This window comes from Vicia villosa, linkage group LG1, assembly GCF_029867415.1.
Source record: "Vicia villosa cultivar HV-30 ecotype Madison, WI linkage group LG1, Vvil1.0, whole genome shotgun sequence".
NCBI classification, from domain to species: Eukaryota; Viridiplantae; Streptophyta; class Magnoliopsida; order Fabales; family Fabaceae; genus Vicia; species Vicia villosa.
The window spans coordinates 30,089,530-30,106,490 of record NC_081180.1 but is presented as its reverse complement, the minus strand read 5'-3'; the positions used below and the strand labels follow the sequence as shown (position 1 = coordinate 30,106,490).

At 32.7% G+C, this 16,961-nt stretch overlaps 3 protein-coding genes across 3 annotated transcripts; 2 read left to right on the top strand and 1 right to left on the bottom strand.

Moving 5' to 3' along the window:
• The first annotated feature begins 3,105 nt into the window (after positions 1-3,105).
• Positions 3,106-3,768, top strand: LOC131603685 (F-box/kelch-repeat protein At3g23880-like). Its single transcript, XM_058876117.1, has one exon. It carries the CDS (start codon positions 3,106-3,108, stop codon positions 3,766-3,768), a length of 663 nt encoding a protein of 220 aa, XP_058732100.1.
• A 131-nt stretch (positions 3,769-3,899) lies between these two features.
• Positions 3,900-4,337, top strand: LOC131603603 (F-box/kelch-repeat protein At3g06240-like). Its single transcript, XM_058876022.1, has one exon. The coding sequence runs from the start codon at positions 3,900-3,902 to the stop codon at positions 4,335-4,337; it is 438 nt and encodes a 145-aa protein (XP_058732005.1).
• Positions 4,338-5,239: 902 nt separating this feature from the next.
• LOC131603529 (uncharacterized) lies at positions 5,240-5,974 on the bottom strand. Its single transcript, XM_058875906.1, has one exon. The coding sequence runs from the start codon at positions 5,972-5,974 to the stop codon at positions 5,240-5,242; it is 735 nt and encodes a 244-aa protein (XP_058731889.1).
• Between the last annotated feature and the right edge of the window lie 10,987 nt (positions 5,975-16,961).

Sequence of the window (16,961 nt, the reverse complement as noted above, 5' to 3'; positions counted from 1 at the left end):
CTGACATGTTCCTGTAAACAATCGAAATCGATTAATATGCGAGACAAATGAAAAAACTTAAAAATTTGAACTTCTGATACAATTCGGAAGTTCATTTCTGAAAACTAGGATGGAGGTGTTTTCGGAAATGAACTTCCAAAACACCCCTGCGATGAAGTTTTCTGCAACTTCCATGGCAGACCCCTAAACCAATCTTCAAAACAACTCAAAATGCTTCTAAACAACCTAAATACTACTAACAATCAGTCCATATATCATTTATGCAATTGAAAACCTAAATAACATGCATTTGAATAATGGATCTAACAAATTCAAAACTTACAAATTGAGTGATTTGAGGGCTTTTGAATGTTGTATAGCAATGTGATTGGAGCTTTGATGCAGCCTTGGAAGTGTGTTTGCACAAAATTTCTCCTTTGGTTGTGTTTGATTTGAATTAGGGTAAATGAATGGGAGAGGGGGAGTGTTTTGATAAATCTGCAAAACGCGCAGTAATTCGAAAGTTCATTTCCAAAATGTTGTTTTCGGAAATGAACTTCTGAAATAAGTCAATTTTTTCAAAAAAAAAAAGGCGCTTTCGGAGATGCATCTCCGAAAAAACCTTTTTCTTGCATTTCGGAGATGAACTTCCGAAGTCAGGGGTAGTTTGAGTTTTTCACCAGAGGTGGGCTAGAGAGTTGGGAGGTGGCCAAAGAATTTTCCAAGATGAATATGAAGAATTTGAAAATTGACTCTGAAATGAACATAAAACTGTACAGTTATTGTGCATTTCTACCAAAATGTTCTATTTGAAAAATTTCTAAAAATTGAATAGAAGATAAAGAAGTAGCATCAAAGTGAAAGGAGCATTTAAAAAGTTTCATTAAAAAAAAAACAGAAAAATTCTTATTTATGAATTTCACAGTTTAAGTTAGTCCTTAAAAAACATTTTGAAATAATATTTTTTATTTTAGTAATGAATGTCACTTTTATTTCTTATTAATGAATGACACTATTAGAAACTACTAAAATTCTCTCCTCAATAAATTAGAAATTGCTCACTATCCAAACTACCAATGTTATGCATACTGTCCAACCAAACAATGATTTATAAATTAGAAATTTCCAAATTCTTTACTCAATAAGTTAAAGCTCCACCATGACACTACTTAAATTCCAAAATACAAAGTCTAACTTATAATTATATAAATATTATATAAATTAGAGTAATATAGGAATTCAAAATATTCTCTCATTCAATCTTGATTTCATTTAGACATAGCATCCACATGATTATTCATGAATTCTGATAAATTAACTTTTATGTCATTAAAAAAATTTCTATCTATAAACAATTGTTTACTTCTAAATATTCAAATAATTTTGAACGAATCTACAAAGTTAGGAATCAAACTTTTAAATAAATAACATTGAATCTATCTATAAACCAAAACAAACTGAAGAAATCGAAAAGGTTTTTGTTTTGTTTTCTTCTTCCAGAATCTAAAATAAGAAATTGGCCACTTAACTATACGACATAAAACAATCCAACTTCTGAAATTTAAAAACACAAAATAGTTGCCAACATAAATTTATACAAGAAATATAAAAATAAATCTGAAGCAGGGAAGAGACAAGTGGTTGATTTAGGATGAAAAAGAGAGAAGCAAGCTTTGATTTGTCGCGATGTAAGGATAGCAGCAGAAATATGCAAATGAGAGTATTTCAGCGCTAGGGTTTAGAAGAGGAAGTTTCTTTCAATTGATTTTTTCTATCACCTGTTGGGGACTATATTTTGGAGAAAGGAGGCAGTTAAATTTTTAGATTTTTGTGCGCTTAATTTTTTTATTCTCACATTAGGGACTATAAATAATTTATTCTGATTTATTTTCATAAAGATTTTACAGATTGACATATTTTTTGAGGAAAAAGAGATAGTTAAAACTTTTAATTTTTTATAATTATGGTTTTTTAATAAATAAAAAATTATAATTGTTACTTTGAATTTAGCAACCCATGCACATATTTTAGTATTTCAGAGTTGAAAAATTGAAAAAAATATTTATTATATTTATCTTTTTCAATAAATATACAAATGTATCATATTTTTAAATAAGTTGGCCCCAATATTTCATTTGAAGAAAAAAGGAAAGAGTTTAAAAAAATTTAATAAAAATAAAATTACTTAATTATTTTTAAAAACTTAATTATTTTAACACATATTTTTGTTACGTTTTAAAAAAAATTAATTAATTACTATCTTTGTTTTAAAAGTAAATAAAAAGTGGAAAACTTTAGGAAAAACTACAATTTTGAAAGAATTAAAATATTAGTAAAGATCTATTAAAAATTAGGAGAAAATTGAACCTTTAATTAGTGATCAAAATTTTGGTAGCATCCATTACTTTGAAATTAATTAATATAATTAAAATTGAAAACATGGGTTGTTATGTTTTGAAACCATGGATTAAAGGAAAATTAAAAATAAAGAAAATAATTTAAAGAGAAAAATAGGAATTAATAAAATTAAAGGAATAATTAAATAATTGAAATGAAATGGGTAGTTACCTTTATAAAAAAGTGGGTGAAAGAAAATTTTTAAAATAATAAAATAAATAAAAGAAGTTAAAACAATATTTAATAAATAATAAATAAATATTCATGTAAAATAGAAAAAATAATAATAATAATAAAATGGATAGTTATCTTTAGAAAATATTGATTAAAGGAAAATAAAAACAAAGAAATAAATAATAGAGAAAAAAATATTAATTTAAAATCAAATAAGTGCAATAGGTAAATAATTGAAATTAAATGGATAGTTATTTTTAAAAAAACGTGGGTAATTATGTTTAGAAAAAATGGGTTAAAGGAAAATTAAAAAACAAAGAAAACAATTAAAAGAGAAAAAAATAGGAATTAAGAGTAAAATAAAAGGAATAATTTTTTTTAATAGGCAATGTTACTAACAAGGGAGTATGAGAGAATGAAATAAATGGAATAGGTAAATAATTGAAATAAAATGGGTAGTTATCTATAAAAAAAAGTGGATTAAAGAATATAAACTTCACCCATTCATCATTATCACGCCAATTCAAGTTCCTTTTATTTGCAATTTCAGTTTTTATGCCTAAGCTAACATTGTTGTCAGGACAGAACAATGAGAAGGTTCATGAAGTTCATGCTAATAGCGCAGAAAACAATGAGAAAAAGACAAAGACGACGACAACAACACCACCGAAATCTTATGTGCCCACAGAAATGATAACTAAAATCCTTCTAAGTTTACCGGTGAAGCCTCTTATTCGTTTCAAATGTGTTTCAAAACCATGGCTTTCTCTAATTTCTGATCCAATGTTTGCTGAATCACATTTTCAACTTACAACACACACTCGTAAAATTTGGTTCATATCAAATGATTTACATCAAACAACATCAATAGATTTCGAAGAACAACTTGACTTAGAGATTGCTTCTATTAAACGGTTCGGTTTTTTGCATCCTCAAGCTAATTCTCTTATTCAAATTATAAGTTCATGCAGAGGCTTTATATTTTTCTATTATTCTTCCAGTTTTTTCATAATGAATCCATGCACCAAAGTTCACAAACAAATACCTTTAGCTCCGGATGAATTTGAAACAAATTTAGAGTTAGGTTATATTTATCATCTATATGGTTTTGGATATGATCAGTTAAGAGATGATTACTTGGTGGTCTCATTGTCATGTATGATAGCCGAGGAAGATATTTCACGTTTGAATTATTTCTCATTGAAAGATAACAAATAGAAGGAAATTGAGAATATTCACTTCCCTTATACGCTTGACAAGATTGACCCGAGAGTAAGATCTCTCTATAACGATGTTATTCATTGGTTGGCTTTACATTCTGGTTTATAGAGTAGGATCTCTCTATAACGATGTTATTCACTTCCCTTTTTGAGATACCTCTTCCAAATGATGTAGAGCATAAATTTGATCATTGCGAGTTATGGATATTTGGGGAATTTCTTAGTTTATGGACTCTAGATTGTGAAAATAAAAGAATTGAAATATGGGTGATGAAAGAATACAAAGATCATTCATCTTGGAGTAAGACTATTGTTCTGTCTATGCACATCTTACCTCCTCATAAGTTTTCACCAATATGCTCTACAAAAAATGGTGATATCATTGGAACAGATGGTGAGAATATATTGTTTAGGTATAACGATAAAGGAGAGCCTATAGAGGGTTCCTCATACAGTTGCTTTCCGGATAGTGCAGTTTCAAGTGGATCCCTATCGATAGTGTATACGGAATCTTTGCTTTCACTCCCTGGTGATGACGTGCAAGCTTATGAAGATTATTCGGACTAGAATTATTAGGTGTTGGAATATTTTCCTTCAATATTTTCTTGATATTTATATTTTGTTATGATTTATAGCGGTGCAACAAAAAACATGGTTTGCTTTACTGTTTATTGGAAATGTTGATAGCATTGTTTGAGTCATTACTGTTATTTAAGCATGAGTAAATGTAATTGCATGAAATTGTTTTAGTTTACGAGTTTATGGTTGTTATTGTTGATCAAGATTGCCAAATCTTTTACAAGTAATTATCTTATTAATGTTAGTTATTTTAGTTGTTTTAATTTCATCAACAATATGCCAAACCAGGAACCTATTATAGAGTCATTGTAGTAGATTTTCCAAAAATATGCTTCTTTAGTAAAGATTTTAACAATCAATATAGAACTGAGATACAAAGAGACCAAGAACAATCAATACAGTGATTTTTATGCCGAATGTGTGAACGTAAATATCTAACGCTGGGAAACTTGATTTGTCACTTTGCTATTATGAATCTAAACAGAACTTTTCTAAAATTCAAGAATTGAAAAACAACTATTTTTTTTCATCTGTGTCAAACTCAGCATGAACTAAAAAATACTAAACAATCTCATCACTATTTTCATCTTTCATGAAAATGAAGAACTAACTTTATCATTCTATTAAAACTTGCAATATTTCTTATAAAGGATTGGATTGTTAGGTCTATTTCACCTTAATTATTTGTGCATATTTTTGTGTTGCAGATAATTACAGAGTCCTATAGCAATTGAGTCACAGAGGCAGGTTGAAGGCTTCCGACATTTCATTTTCATACTTTTTTTTGAAAAGCAACTTTGCATTAAACAGCACAAGGGGTGCAACCCAATACAAAAGAACAAAAACAACAAGCAAAAGCCCAAAGAATCATCCACAGAAACAACAGAAAACTACTTTCCTACATAATCCTTCGGTTTAGAAAACCAAACATTTTTCTTCAAATTAACGCTTCTATTGGCTAAAATTGAGAACCAATCCCACCCCAAAGATTTAACAGTGTTCATAATCACCTCGACATCCGAAACCTTATTATTAAACACGACATCGTTCCTAAATCTCCAAATACACCAAGTAACAAGCAGCCAGAAGAACAAAACAAAAGAGAGACGGATGAACCTCGCCAACAGACCACACGCCATAGCAGCCCCTTCAAGCTCTGAATCAATTACGGCCGGAGCAACCACCACCACCTCACCAGCTAGCCAACCCAACACAGCCCCCCACACCAAATTAGAACCGCTACACCCATAAAACAGATGAAAAATGGTCTCACAATGCAGACAACAAACCGAGCAAGACACAGAGGCAACATCATGAAAAATTCCTCGACGGAACAATTCAGCCCTAGACGGAAGGCTATTGAGAATGGAACGCCAATCGAAAATCTTAATCTTACCGGGAACCTTTGTCTTCCATACATCAAGAATAAACTGCAGCTTATCGTCTTCCATAAAAACGTCTCCATAAGACGCCTCATAGATGCATTGAAACGCATCTTTAACTGCAAACCCCTCAGAATTTAACCCCCACACAAGAACGTCCTCCATATTGTGCACCGGGGCAGAATCTCCCAACAGCAGCATCAGACAATGCATCTCACTCTGATCCACCACCGAATCTTCCATGGACCCGAAATTCCACTTCCACGAGCCAAAATCCCACCAACCAAAATCCGATACCGTACCGTCTTTTATGGAACAGCAAGCAAACAGGTTTGGGAGAGCAGATTTAATAGTGAAATTGCCAACCCAATTATGATTCCGAAAGCCAATTCTATTTCCATCACTGTTAAGAGTCCCACATCGGACAATATATGGCCTGGACATGTCCTTATAAGTGAGGGCAATCCTCACCCTACAAGCCGGTTTTGTAGGGTTGAGTTAGGCCCAACCACACTTCTTAACATGGTATCAAGAGCCTCGTTTAAGATCCGGTGGGCCACCTTCTATGGTTTCCGCTATCGGGCCACCCACCATTTATTTCCACGCTCCAGTTGTCTAGTCCTGGGCGTGAGGGGGTGTGTTAAGAGTCCCACATCGGACAATATATGGCCTGGACATGTCCTTATAAGTGAGGGCAATCCTCACCCTACAAGCCGGTTTTGTAGGGTTGAGTTAGGCCTAACCCACACTTCTTAACAATCACCAAGCTTAAATGACACAGAATCAAGAAACCACACCTTATCCTTGATTTTACTCCTACACAATGCCCTCACATCCCGCCACCACAAAGAAAACTTAGCCAATTTATTCTCCGCAACGTCTCCATGAATGCAATGCAAAGCATCCCCATACCTGAAATTGATAATACCCGACCACAACGACTCCTCTTCCACGCACTTCCACCCCCATTTACTCATAAGCGCCAGATTAAAAGCTTCCACATTTTTAACACCCAACCCACCATCTTATTTTTTCAGACACACCTTGTCCCAACTGACCCAGCACATACCTTTTCTACCCTCTCTATAACCCCACAAGAATTTTCTCTGAATTTTGGTAATCTACTCCCACACCACTTTAGGCGCTTTGAAGAACGAAAGCCAAAAATCGGAATATTATTCAAAATTGAATTCAATAATGTAATTTTACCTCCCATAAAAAGATGCTTGCCTTGCCAAGAGGACAACCTACTTGAGAGCTTTGAAATCAACGGCTTCCACGTATCCTACCTTCAGTGATTCGCTCCGACTGAAACGCCAAGAAAGGATAAAGGAATTGTCCTAACATCACAAGGTTAAAAAGTAGCGGCTGTTGCTGCCTCCTCCATAACAATATTAATACAATAGATTTTACTCTTGTTGAAATTAATGCATAGACCCGACACTCGTTCAAACCCCATCAAGACAGCCTTGATACACCATAAATTAACCGGGTTTGCATCACACAAAATAATCGTATCATCAGCAAACTGGAGAAGCTCAAAGTGAATAAGATCATTGAAATTGAACCCCCGAAAACCTCCCATGTTAGCTGCATTCCTCATCAGCCCCGCTAAGCCTTCAGCCGCTAAAATGAAAAGGAAAGGAGAAATTGGGTGTCCCTGACAAAGACCTCTAGTTGTAACAAACTCCAACGTCGGGCTGCCATTAACCAAAACCGAAACGGAGCTAGAGAACACCAAGCACCACTTGTTACAAAACCTCATGCGTCTAAACAGATATCTAAGATAGCTCCAAGAAACGCAATCGTAAGCTTTTTCGAAATCCACCTTCATAATCAAACACTCCTTTTTGTTTCTCTTAGCAAAATCAATAATTTCGTTCAAAACAACAACCCCGTCCATCATCTTCCTTCCTTCAATAAAACCCAATTGATTATTCAAAACAAGCTTGCCAATTACTTTCTTCAACCTCCCAGCCAACAGTTTGGATAACAGCCTATACATACAGCCTATAAGACATATCGGTCTGAATTCAGCCACCTTCCGAGGATTCGCAATCTTAGGGATAAGCGCTAAGAAGGATGTCGTAATTGCTTTTGGCAATTTACCCCGCGCGTGAAAGTCCTGCACGAAATCCTTTACATCTTTCGACATAAAGCTCCAACAATTCTTTATTGTAGTGAATGTTTCAAAAGAAATCCATTACATCATTGTCATACTGATTACTAAAGAAAATTGCAACAATTCTTTATTGTGTTTTCTATTCAGAAGTCTTAGAACTAGTTTTTATCCATTGGCAATATAGATTTATTTATTTATATATTTATTTCATTCTATTGTTGATCCAACCATTTTTAGTGATTATGGTGGTTTTGTTACTGACATGTGTTTCAAGGATTCACAAGGATAGATGGTTTTCTCTAGGACTACTTTTATCGTAGTTAGTTCAATTTCACTTTACAAAAGTAACGAGATCTTATTTTAAATTCAAATTATCATGGTTGATATGATGCAAGCAAGTGGTATGAAATGTGTTACAAATTGCTGTAAATTTCTACAATTCTCTTAGACATAATCATAATAGAAATGTTAGAAGAACCTAGAACTATTATAATACTAATCTATCATAAGGCGTCTAGAAAGAATTACAATGATTAAGAAACATTCACTACCATTGAGAGGTTGATGACTTGAACCTATAAATAGGCAATTGGTACTTTGTAATTGATCGTCCAATCCAAAAAAATCATTTCGTCTTCTTAATAAACAATTCTCTAAAACTATTTTATATCAACTATTCAAACATCAATCGTGGCATCAGAGCCACCACGTTGGATCATATACATTAGACGTCGTTATATTACTTACCTATTATTCCAAAAAGTTTCCAACTATTTCTAGAAATTTATGTTGTACTATTAACCCACTCCTCTAATTTTTCTAAGCTATGGATAACACCATTCAATCATCATTTGTTGTTCCTTTTTGGATTGACTATATTATGCAAAACAACATGGTTTGTTCAAACTGTTTCTCTGCAGAAGGACACATGTGGGAACTGATGTTCCGCCATGGTTTGATGCTGACTGCACATGTGTTATAACACCCTAAAACTCCGAAAACATTTTTATGAAAGGATACACATTTATTTTTTTCAAAGTAGGTGTTACAGATGCTCAACAAACTTACTCTTTCAAATTAAGAATATAAAACTACAGCAGAAATTCAACTTCAAAACATGTGTAAATGTAATTGGTTGAAATTGTTTTATGTGTAATTTATTTTATGAGTTTATGCATGTTATTGTTGATCAAAATTACCAAATCTTGTTGGCTTTAGTCCCAAACAATCTGCCAAATCTGGAACCTCTTCTAGAGTCATTGCACTAGATTTTCTAAAAATACGATTTGTTAGTGTTATTGATTCATCAATTATGAGAAAACACTTAAGTCTTCCCCACCCCTCCCCTCCAAACTCCCAAACATAGCCTTAAACTTCTTGGACTCTGTCTTCTTTTTACTTTTGTTAAAGGAAGAAAACTAAACTCAGCCAAACCAAAAACACGATTTTCTTTAAATGAACCAAAGTGCTTGAGTTTACTCTCAAACCAAACCAAACTGTTTTAAGGTTCGGTTAGTAGGGTTCATATGCTTTCGAACCGAACTGTTCTAAATTTAATGAATTGAACGGCAATTATTTTTTCATATGTGTTAAACTCAACGTGAACCAAACAATCTCATAATTGTGTCATCTTAATTGAATAATGAAGAACTGATTTTATCATGCTATTAAATGTTGCATGTTCTTGTTGATCAAGATTGCCAAATCTTCTAAACGTGATTGTCTTATTAACGTTAGCTGTGTTAGTTGTTTTAATTTAACCAACAATCTGCCAAACCTGGAACCTCTTCTAAAATTGCACTAGATTTTCTATGAATATGCCTCATTGGTACCAAAGTCTGTCTTTTTTTTTTTTTAATTCTTTTAAGGAAAACTAGAGAGTTAATGGAACTGAATTATAGTTTATGATGTGTGTACACATGCATGATATACATTTATATCCTTTTACTTACAAAATTACAAATAAATTCTTAATCACAAAGATATATATATATATATATATATATATATATATATATATATATATATATATATATATATATATATATATATATATATATATATATATATATATATATATATATATATATATATATATATATATATATATATATATATATATATATATATATATATATATATATAGAGGAGGGATCAAATTACACCCGAAGAGTTACACCACGAGTTACACTCGTTGAATAACTACATCTCGAAATAATATTTTTTAAATTCAACCGTTGGATTGAAACATAATATCATATAGATCATTCCTATAAAGTTTGAACTTAATCTATAATGATTTACTATGTCATTGAATAACATCAAAATTAACGTTATATGAAAGCTCATTTTGACGCTAATCTTTGGATATCTTGATGCTATAGTAAATCATTATAGATTAAGCTCAAACTTTATAGGTATGATCTATATGATATTATGTTTCAATCCAACGGTTGAGTTTAAAAAATATTATTTCGAGATGTAATTATTGAACGAGTGTAACTCGTGGTGTAACTCTTCGGGTGTAATTTGATCCCTCCTCATATATATATATATATATATATATATATATATATATATATATATATATATATATATATATATATATATATATATATATATATATACAGTGGCGGAGCCAGGAATTTTATGCAGCCTGGGCAAAAACTTTACACCATTAATTATTCATTTGTTTTAATTTTCACACCCTATTTTTATTAATTTTGCCCCTATTTTGCCCATGATTTTGTTTAAAAATTGACTATTAAATTGGAGGGAGTACATAGAAAATAGGGGTTGAGCCCGGGCGCCTGCCCAGGCTAGCTGGGCCTTGGCTCCGCCCCTGTATATATATATATATATATATATATATATATATATATATATATATATATATATATATATATATATATATATATATATATATATATATATATATATATATATATATATATATATATATTTTGTTGAAATTGATGCACATTTCTAGAACATTCTAGCAAAAATATATGACAATGTTTAGAGAAAACTAGAATAGTCTAAAGTTGCTACATGTTTCTAGATTGTGTCAATAATTCTTAGATTTACTTATAGTCTACAAAGTTCTATGTCAATGTAATGTAGAAAAGACCACAAAAGCCTAGATAGTTCTATTCTAGAAACATCCTCAAGCACCTATAAATAGACAAGCATATGTGTAATTGTATTCAAGCCTTTAAGCCTTTAAGGTTCAATATCAATAACAATGAAGGCTTCATCATACTATTACTCTCCTCCTACAACAAATTGATTACTTATGTGTTACCATGCTCCGATACTAGCTCGCACACTACTTGCTACTATCTTTCAACTATCAACCCAAGCTCTTCACACTATCCAACTACATTCTAAACTATCACTACTAGCTAAAATACCAACATTTTTTTTTTTTAGAAAGAAGGCTATTTCATTGATTTCTTGGATGATGAATTACAAGATAGCAATTGCCTATTTATAGGCTCAAGTCACCAACCTCTCAATGGTGGTGAATATTTCTACATCTCTTTAGTTCTTTCTAGAATTCTCATGATAGATTAGTATCATGATGATTCTAGGTTATTCTATATTTTACATACATTTATAATTCTAGATTGATCTACCATATCCATTCACACTAGAGTTCTAGATTATTCTACCATATTCTTATACACTATAATTCTAGGATATTCTACCATTTTCATACATATTATATTTATAATATTCTAGAAATTTGTAGCAATTTCAACACTCCTCCTTGATGCAAATTTCCGTGACTCCAAGCATGGCTCGTAGTTCTTCAAATCTTGGTTTCGCCAACGCTTTCGTGAATATATCTGCAATTTGATCTTCTGTCCTGCAGTAGTCGAGTATGATCTCTTTAATTGCTTCAGCTTCTCTGATAAAGTGATACTTGATTGCTATGTGTTTTGTTCTACTGTGATGCACTGGATTTTTCGCCATTGCAATTGCTGATTTGTTGTCACAATTGATCTTAGTAGGCTCATCTTGTTTTTCTCCCATGTCTTCAAGTATCCTGCGAAGCCATATAGCTTGACTCGTTGCTTCAGCAGCTGCCACGTACTCTGCTTCTGCTGTTGATTGTGCAACCGTAGCTTGCTTCTTTGAGGCCCAAGAAAATATTCCTGATCCTAGAGAGAAAGCATAGCCAGAGGTGCTCTTCATGTCATCTAGCGAACCTGCCCAATCACTGTCGGTGTAGCCAAGTAATCCTGAGTTGGATTCGTTAGTGTACCATATACCGAACTCTTTTGTTCCTTGAAGATACCTCAAAATTCTTTTTCCTGCTCCAAAGTGTATTTGACTTGGGCTTTGCATGAATCTTGATAAAAGACTTGTAGCATACATTATATCTGGTCGTGTAGCTGTTAAATATAGGAGACTTCCAATTAGACTTCTGTATTTGGATGCATCAGCTTCTGGTGCTCCATCATTCTTTTGTAGTTTCTCATTTTTTATGAGTGGAGTAGCGACAGGTTTGCAACCGCACATCTTGAATTTCTTAAGTAAGCCTTCTGTGTATTTCTTTTGTGAGATGAATATCCCTTCATTTCTCTGACTTACCTCTATACCGAGGAAGTAACTCATCAAACCAAGGTCGGTCATCTCAAAGGTCTTCATCATGCTTCAATTTTGTCACACTACTTGTCACAATGATTGTTATTAAACTATATCTCATCATTTTCGCTCCTTAGTTGCGTTTGTGATATTCCTTGTTTGTCTTGTTAAAGACTTCTAACAAGGACCACTTTTGTTGTCTAGTTGCGTGTGAATCTCCTTGTCATCACTCTTGCTTCTTAGTTACTATAGTGGCATAGAACATACATTGTTCTTGCTACTACAACAAATTGATTACTTATGTGTTACCATGCTCCGATACTAGCTCGCACACTACTTGCTACTATCTTTCAACTATCAACCCAAGCTCTTCACACTATCCAACTACATTCTAAACTATCACTACTAGCTAAAATACCAACAGTGGTATCAGAGCTACGTTCGATCATTCATAGGGCGTAGCAAACTATTTCTTCTTGTCACCACCAGTTCTATTAAAACTAGAAAATGAGGTCTTTGACTCAAACACAAAGGAGTACAGGTAGCTACACGGCCCAACTCTGTTTGAGTTAAAACCCAAAACTAAAATGAAAGAGAGAGGAGTTCAGGTAACCTAACATTCCGACCCTCTTAATTTCAAGTTCAACTAATGTTGTAAACCAATGACAAATAAGGCTCGAGTTCAGATAGAGCACAAGTCCAGGCGATAAAAAAATTGAGACCTGTGGCCTCTGAGGCTCAACTTGAGTACAAGCCTAAGAAGACAAATGCAACTACTAGAGCAAGAATGAGTCCCTGTCAAAATTCTTCTACAAGAACGACAAGGAGACTCATAGTAACTAAGAAGCAAGAGTGATGACAAGGAGATTCACACGCAACTAGCAACAAAAGTGGTCCTTGTTAGAAGTCTTTAACAAGACAAACAAGGAATATCACAAACGCAACTAAGGAGCGAAAATGATGAGATATAGTTTAATAACAATCATTGTGACAAGTAGTGTGACAAAATTGAATCATGGTGAAGATAATGCTTTTCAAAATAGAATATATTACATACGAGTATCAATGGAGGAGGAGATAGTTTCACAAATTCACATTTGGACAACTATGGACTACACTTGAAGTTACCGTAATATGCATCAAGGAGGAGTGTTGAAATTGATGCACATTTCTAGAACATTCTAGCAAAAATATATGACAATGTTTAGAGAAAACTAGAATAGTCTAAAGTTGCTACATGTTTCTAGATTGTGTCAATAATTCTTAGATTTACTTATAGTCTACAAAGTTCTATGTCAATGTAATGTAGAAAAGACCACAAAAGCCTAGATAGTTCTATTCTAGAAACATCCTCAAGCACCTATAAATAGACAAGCATATGTGTAATTGTATTCAAGCCTTTAAGCCTTTAAGGTTCAATATCAATAACAATGAAGGCTTCATCATACTATTACTCTCCTCCTACAACAAATTGATTACTTATGTGTTACCATGCTCCGATACTAACTCGCACACTACTTGCTACTATCTTTCAACTATCAACCCAAGCTCTTCACACTATCCAACTACGTTCTAAACTATTACTACTAGCTAAAATACCAACAGTGGTATCAGAGCTACGTTCGATCATTCATAGGGCGTAGCAAACTATATCTTCTTGTCACCAACAGTTCTATTAAAACTAGAAAATGAGGTCTTTGACTCAAACACAAAGGAGTACAGGTAGCTACACGGCCCAACTCTGTTTGAGTTAAAACCCAAAACTAAAATGAAAGAGAGAGGAGTTCAGGTAACCTAACATTCCGACCCTCTTAATTTCAAGTTCAACTAATGTTGTAAACCAATGGCAAATAAGGCTCGAGTTCAGATAGAGCACAAGTCCAGGCGATAAAAAAATTGAGACCTGTGGCCTCTGAGGCTCAACTTGAGTACAAGCCTAAGAAGACAAATGCAACTACTAGAGCAAGAATGAGTCCCTGTCAAAATTCTTCTACAAGAACGACAAGGAGACTCATAGTAACTAAGAAGCAAGAGTGATGACAAGGAGATTCACACGCAACTAGACAACAAAAGTGGTCCTTGTTAGAAGTCTTTAACAAGACAAACAAGGAATATCACAAACGCAACTAAGGAGCGAAAATGATGAGATATAGTTTAATAACAATCATTGTGACAAGTAGTGTGACAAAATTGAATCATGGTGAAGATAATGCTTTTCAAAATAGAATATATTACATACGAGTATCAATGGAGGAGGAGATAGTTTCACAAATTCACATTTGGACAACTATGGACTACACTTGAAGTTACCGTAATATGCATCAAGGAGGAGTGTTGAAATTGATGCACATTTCTAGAACATTCTAGCAAAAATATATGACAATGTTTAGAGAAAACTAGAATAGTCTAAAGTTGCTACATGTTTCTAGATTGTGTCAATAATTCTTAGATTTACTTATAGTCTACAAAGTTCTATGTCAATGTAATGTAGAAAAGACCACAAAAGCCTAGATAGTTCTATTCTAGAAACATCCTCAAGCACCTATAAATAGACAAGCATATGTGTAATTGTATTCAAGCCTTTAAGCCTTTAAGGTTCAATATCAATAACAATGAAGGCTTCATCATACTATTACTCTCCTCCTACAACAAATTGATTACTTATGTGTTACCATGCTCCGATACTAGCTCGCACACTACTTGCTACTATCTTTCAACTATCAACCCAAGCTCTTCACACTATCCAACTACATTCTAAACTATCACTAATAGCTAAAATACCAATATATATATATATATATATATATATATATATATATATATATATATATATATATATATATATATATATATATATATATATATATATATATATATATTGGGATTCAATAAAAATGATTTTCCTCAATGAAGGAAGGAGGGTCACGGTTATAGATTGGTGCATCAATCTATTAATATGTATGAAGCACTTAAGTTAATTTGTTTTCATTTTCTTTGCTGAAGTGCTTGGTCTACATATTTTCTATATTGATATCTATTCTAAGGTCATATAGCAGTGTTTTTTGTGTCGATGGTTATCTGAATAAGGTTTAATGGTATTTTAAGCAGATTTGGTACGTTGTGTCTATTTACTCTTTATTTTCACCTTAATTATTTGACTTTTATTTTTTTTCCGTTGCAGATAATTGCAAAGACCTTCAAGATATTTCATTGTCATACTCATACCAATTACTAAAGAAAATTTCAGCAATTCTACTCAGAAGCTTTAGAACAAGTATTCATCCCTTTGTTACATTGATTTTTTTATTGCCTTTATTAGTATATAACCTATGTTCGTGATGTGGACTTTATTAGTATCTTGATTTTGTATTTGCGGGGACTTAGTGATCAATGGTGTTTGTTGGGTTGTTTAAGTTGTTTGTTTATTTCTTGGCTATACTATTTGCTGTCCGTTTATTTCTTCGTTGTACTTTTTGCTCTTCGATTGTTTTCAGGCTTTTCTTGTACTTAGCACCACTAAGGCAGATCCAAAAAGGAGGCTCTTAATTTTTTTTTTAACTATTAATAGTTAAATCAAATTTAATTTTTGTTATGTAAAAATATTTATTAAATTATTAGAAAATAAATTTATTTAATGTTTTTGAGGTATCATATCATAAATTTATTTAAAACTTTTGAGATATCATAATACTTTTGACATGAAACTGATGTGATGTGTCTTGGTCCACAACGATACATGAAAAGGATTTAAAAGGGAAAAGATTGGGTTATCCTGAATAATAGGGGAGTTGGAATTACAAAATTTCAATTTCTAACCTAAAACACACATTTGAGTGAATTTTACATAAATTCTAAAAAGTTCAAAAACAACTTACATAAACGATCGAGTGATTCATGAAACAGGCGACATTATCAAGAAATGGGCCCCTTTATAAATGTGCGGCTAAGGAGTCTATCATAAGGACAACATGCTACATTGCTTATCCTAATAAAATTTTGACGCCCCCTTTTAAGGGGGACACTTATATTCATACCAGCACATCATTCCTTAAGCACGAGGTCTTTAAGAAGGGCGAAGTGATATATCTTGTTTACCTTATGTGGAGCTCCTCAGACGAGACTTTAAGTTTAGTCCCTTAGACGAGACTTTAAGTTGAGACCCTCATGAGAGATTTTAAGTTGAATTGTTCTTTTATGCTCTGCATGAATCCTCTCATAGAGGTTTAGTATATGTATTACCCTCACTACTACTAAACGCGCAAACAACAATGCCTAAGTCACCATGGTTCTTCCAAACACCGTGGTGACATCTCTAAACTCAAGCGCTAACATTTTTTTAAATTAAAAATTATTAGGGATATAATAACGCTGGTTGAGCTAACTGTGGTACTACAATCAAGTTTTCATGGGTTCAAATCTCAACGCCCTAAAATATTTTATTCCTTTAACGTTAAGGCGTGTCTTTTATTTTTTATTCATTTTTATTAAAAAATTAAAAGGGATTTCAATGCGGTT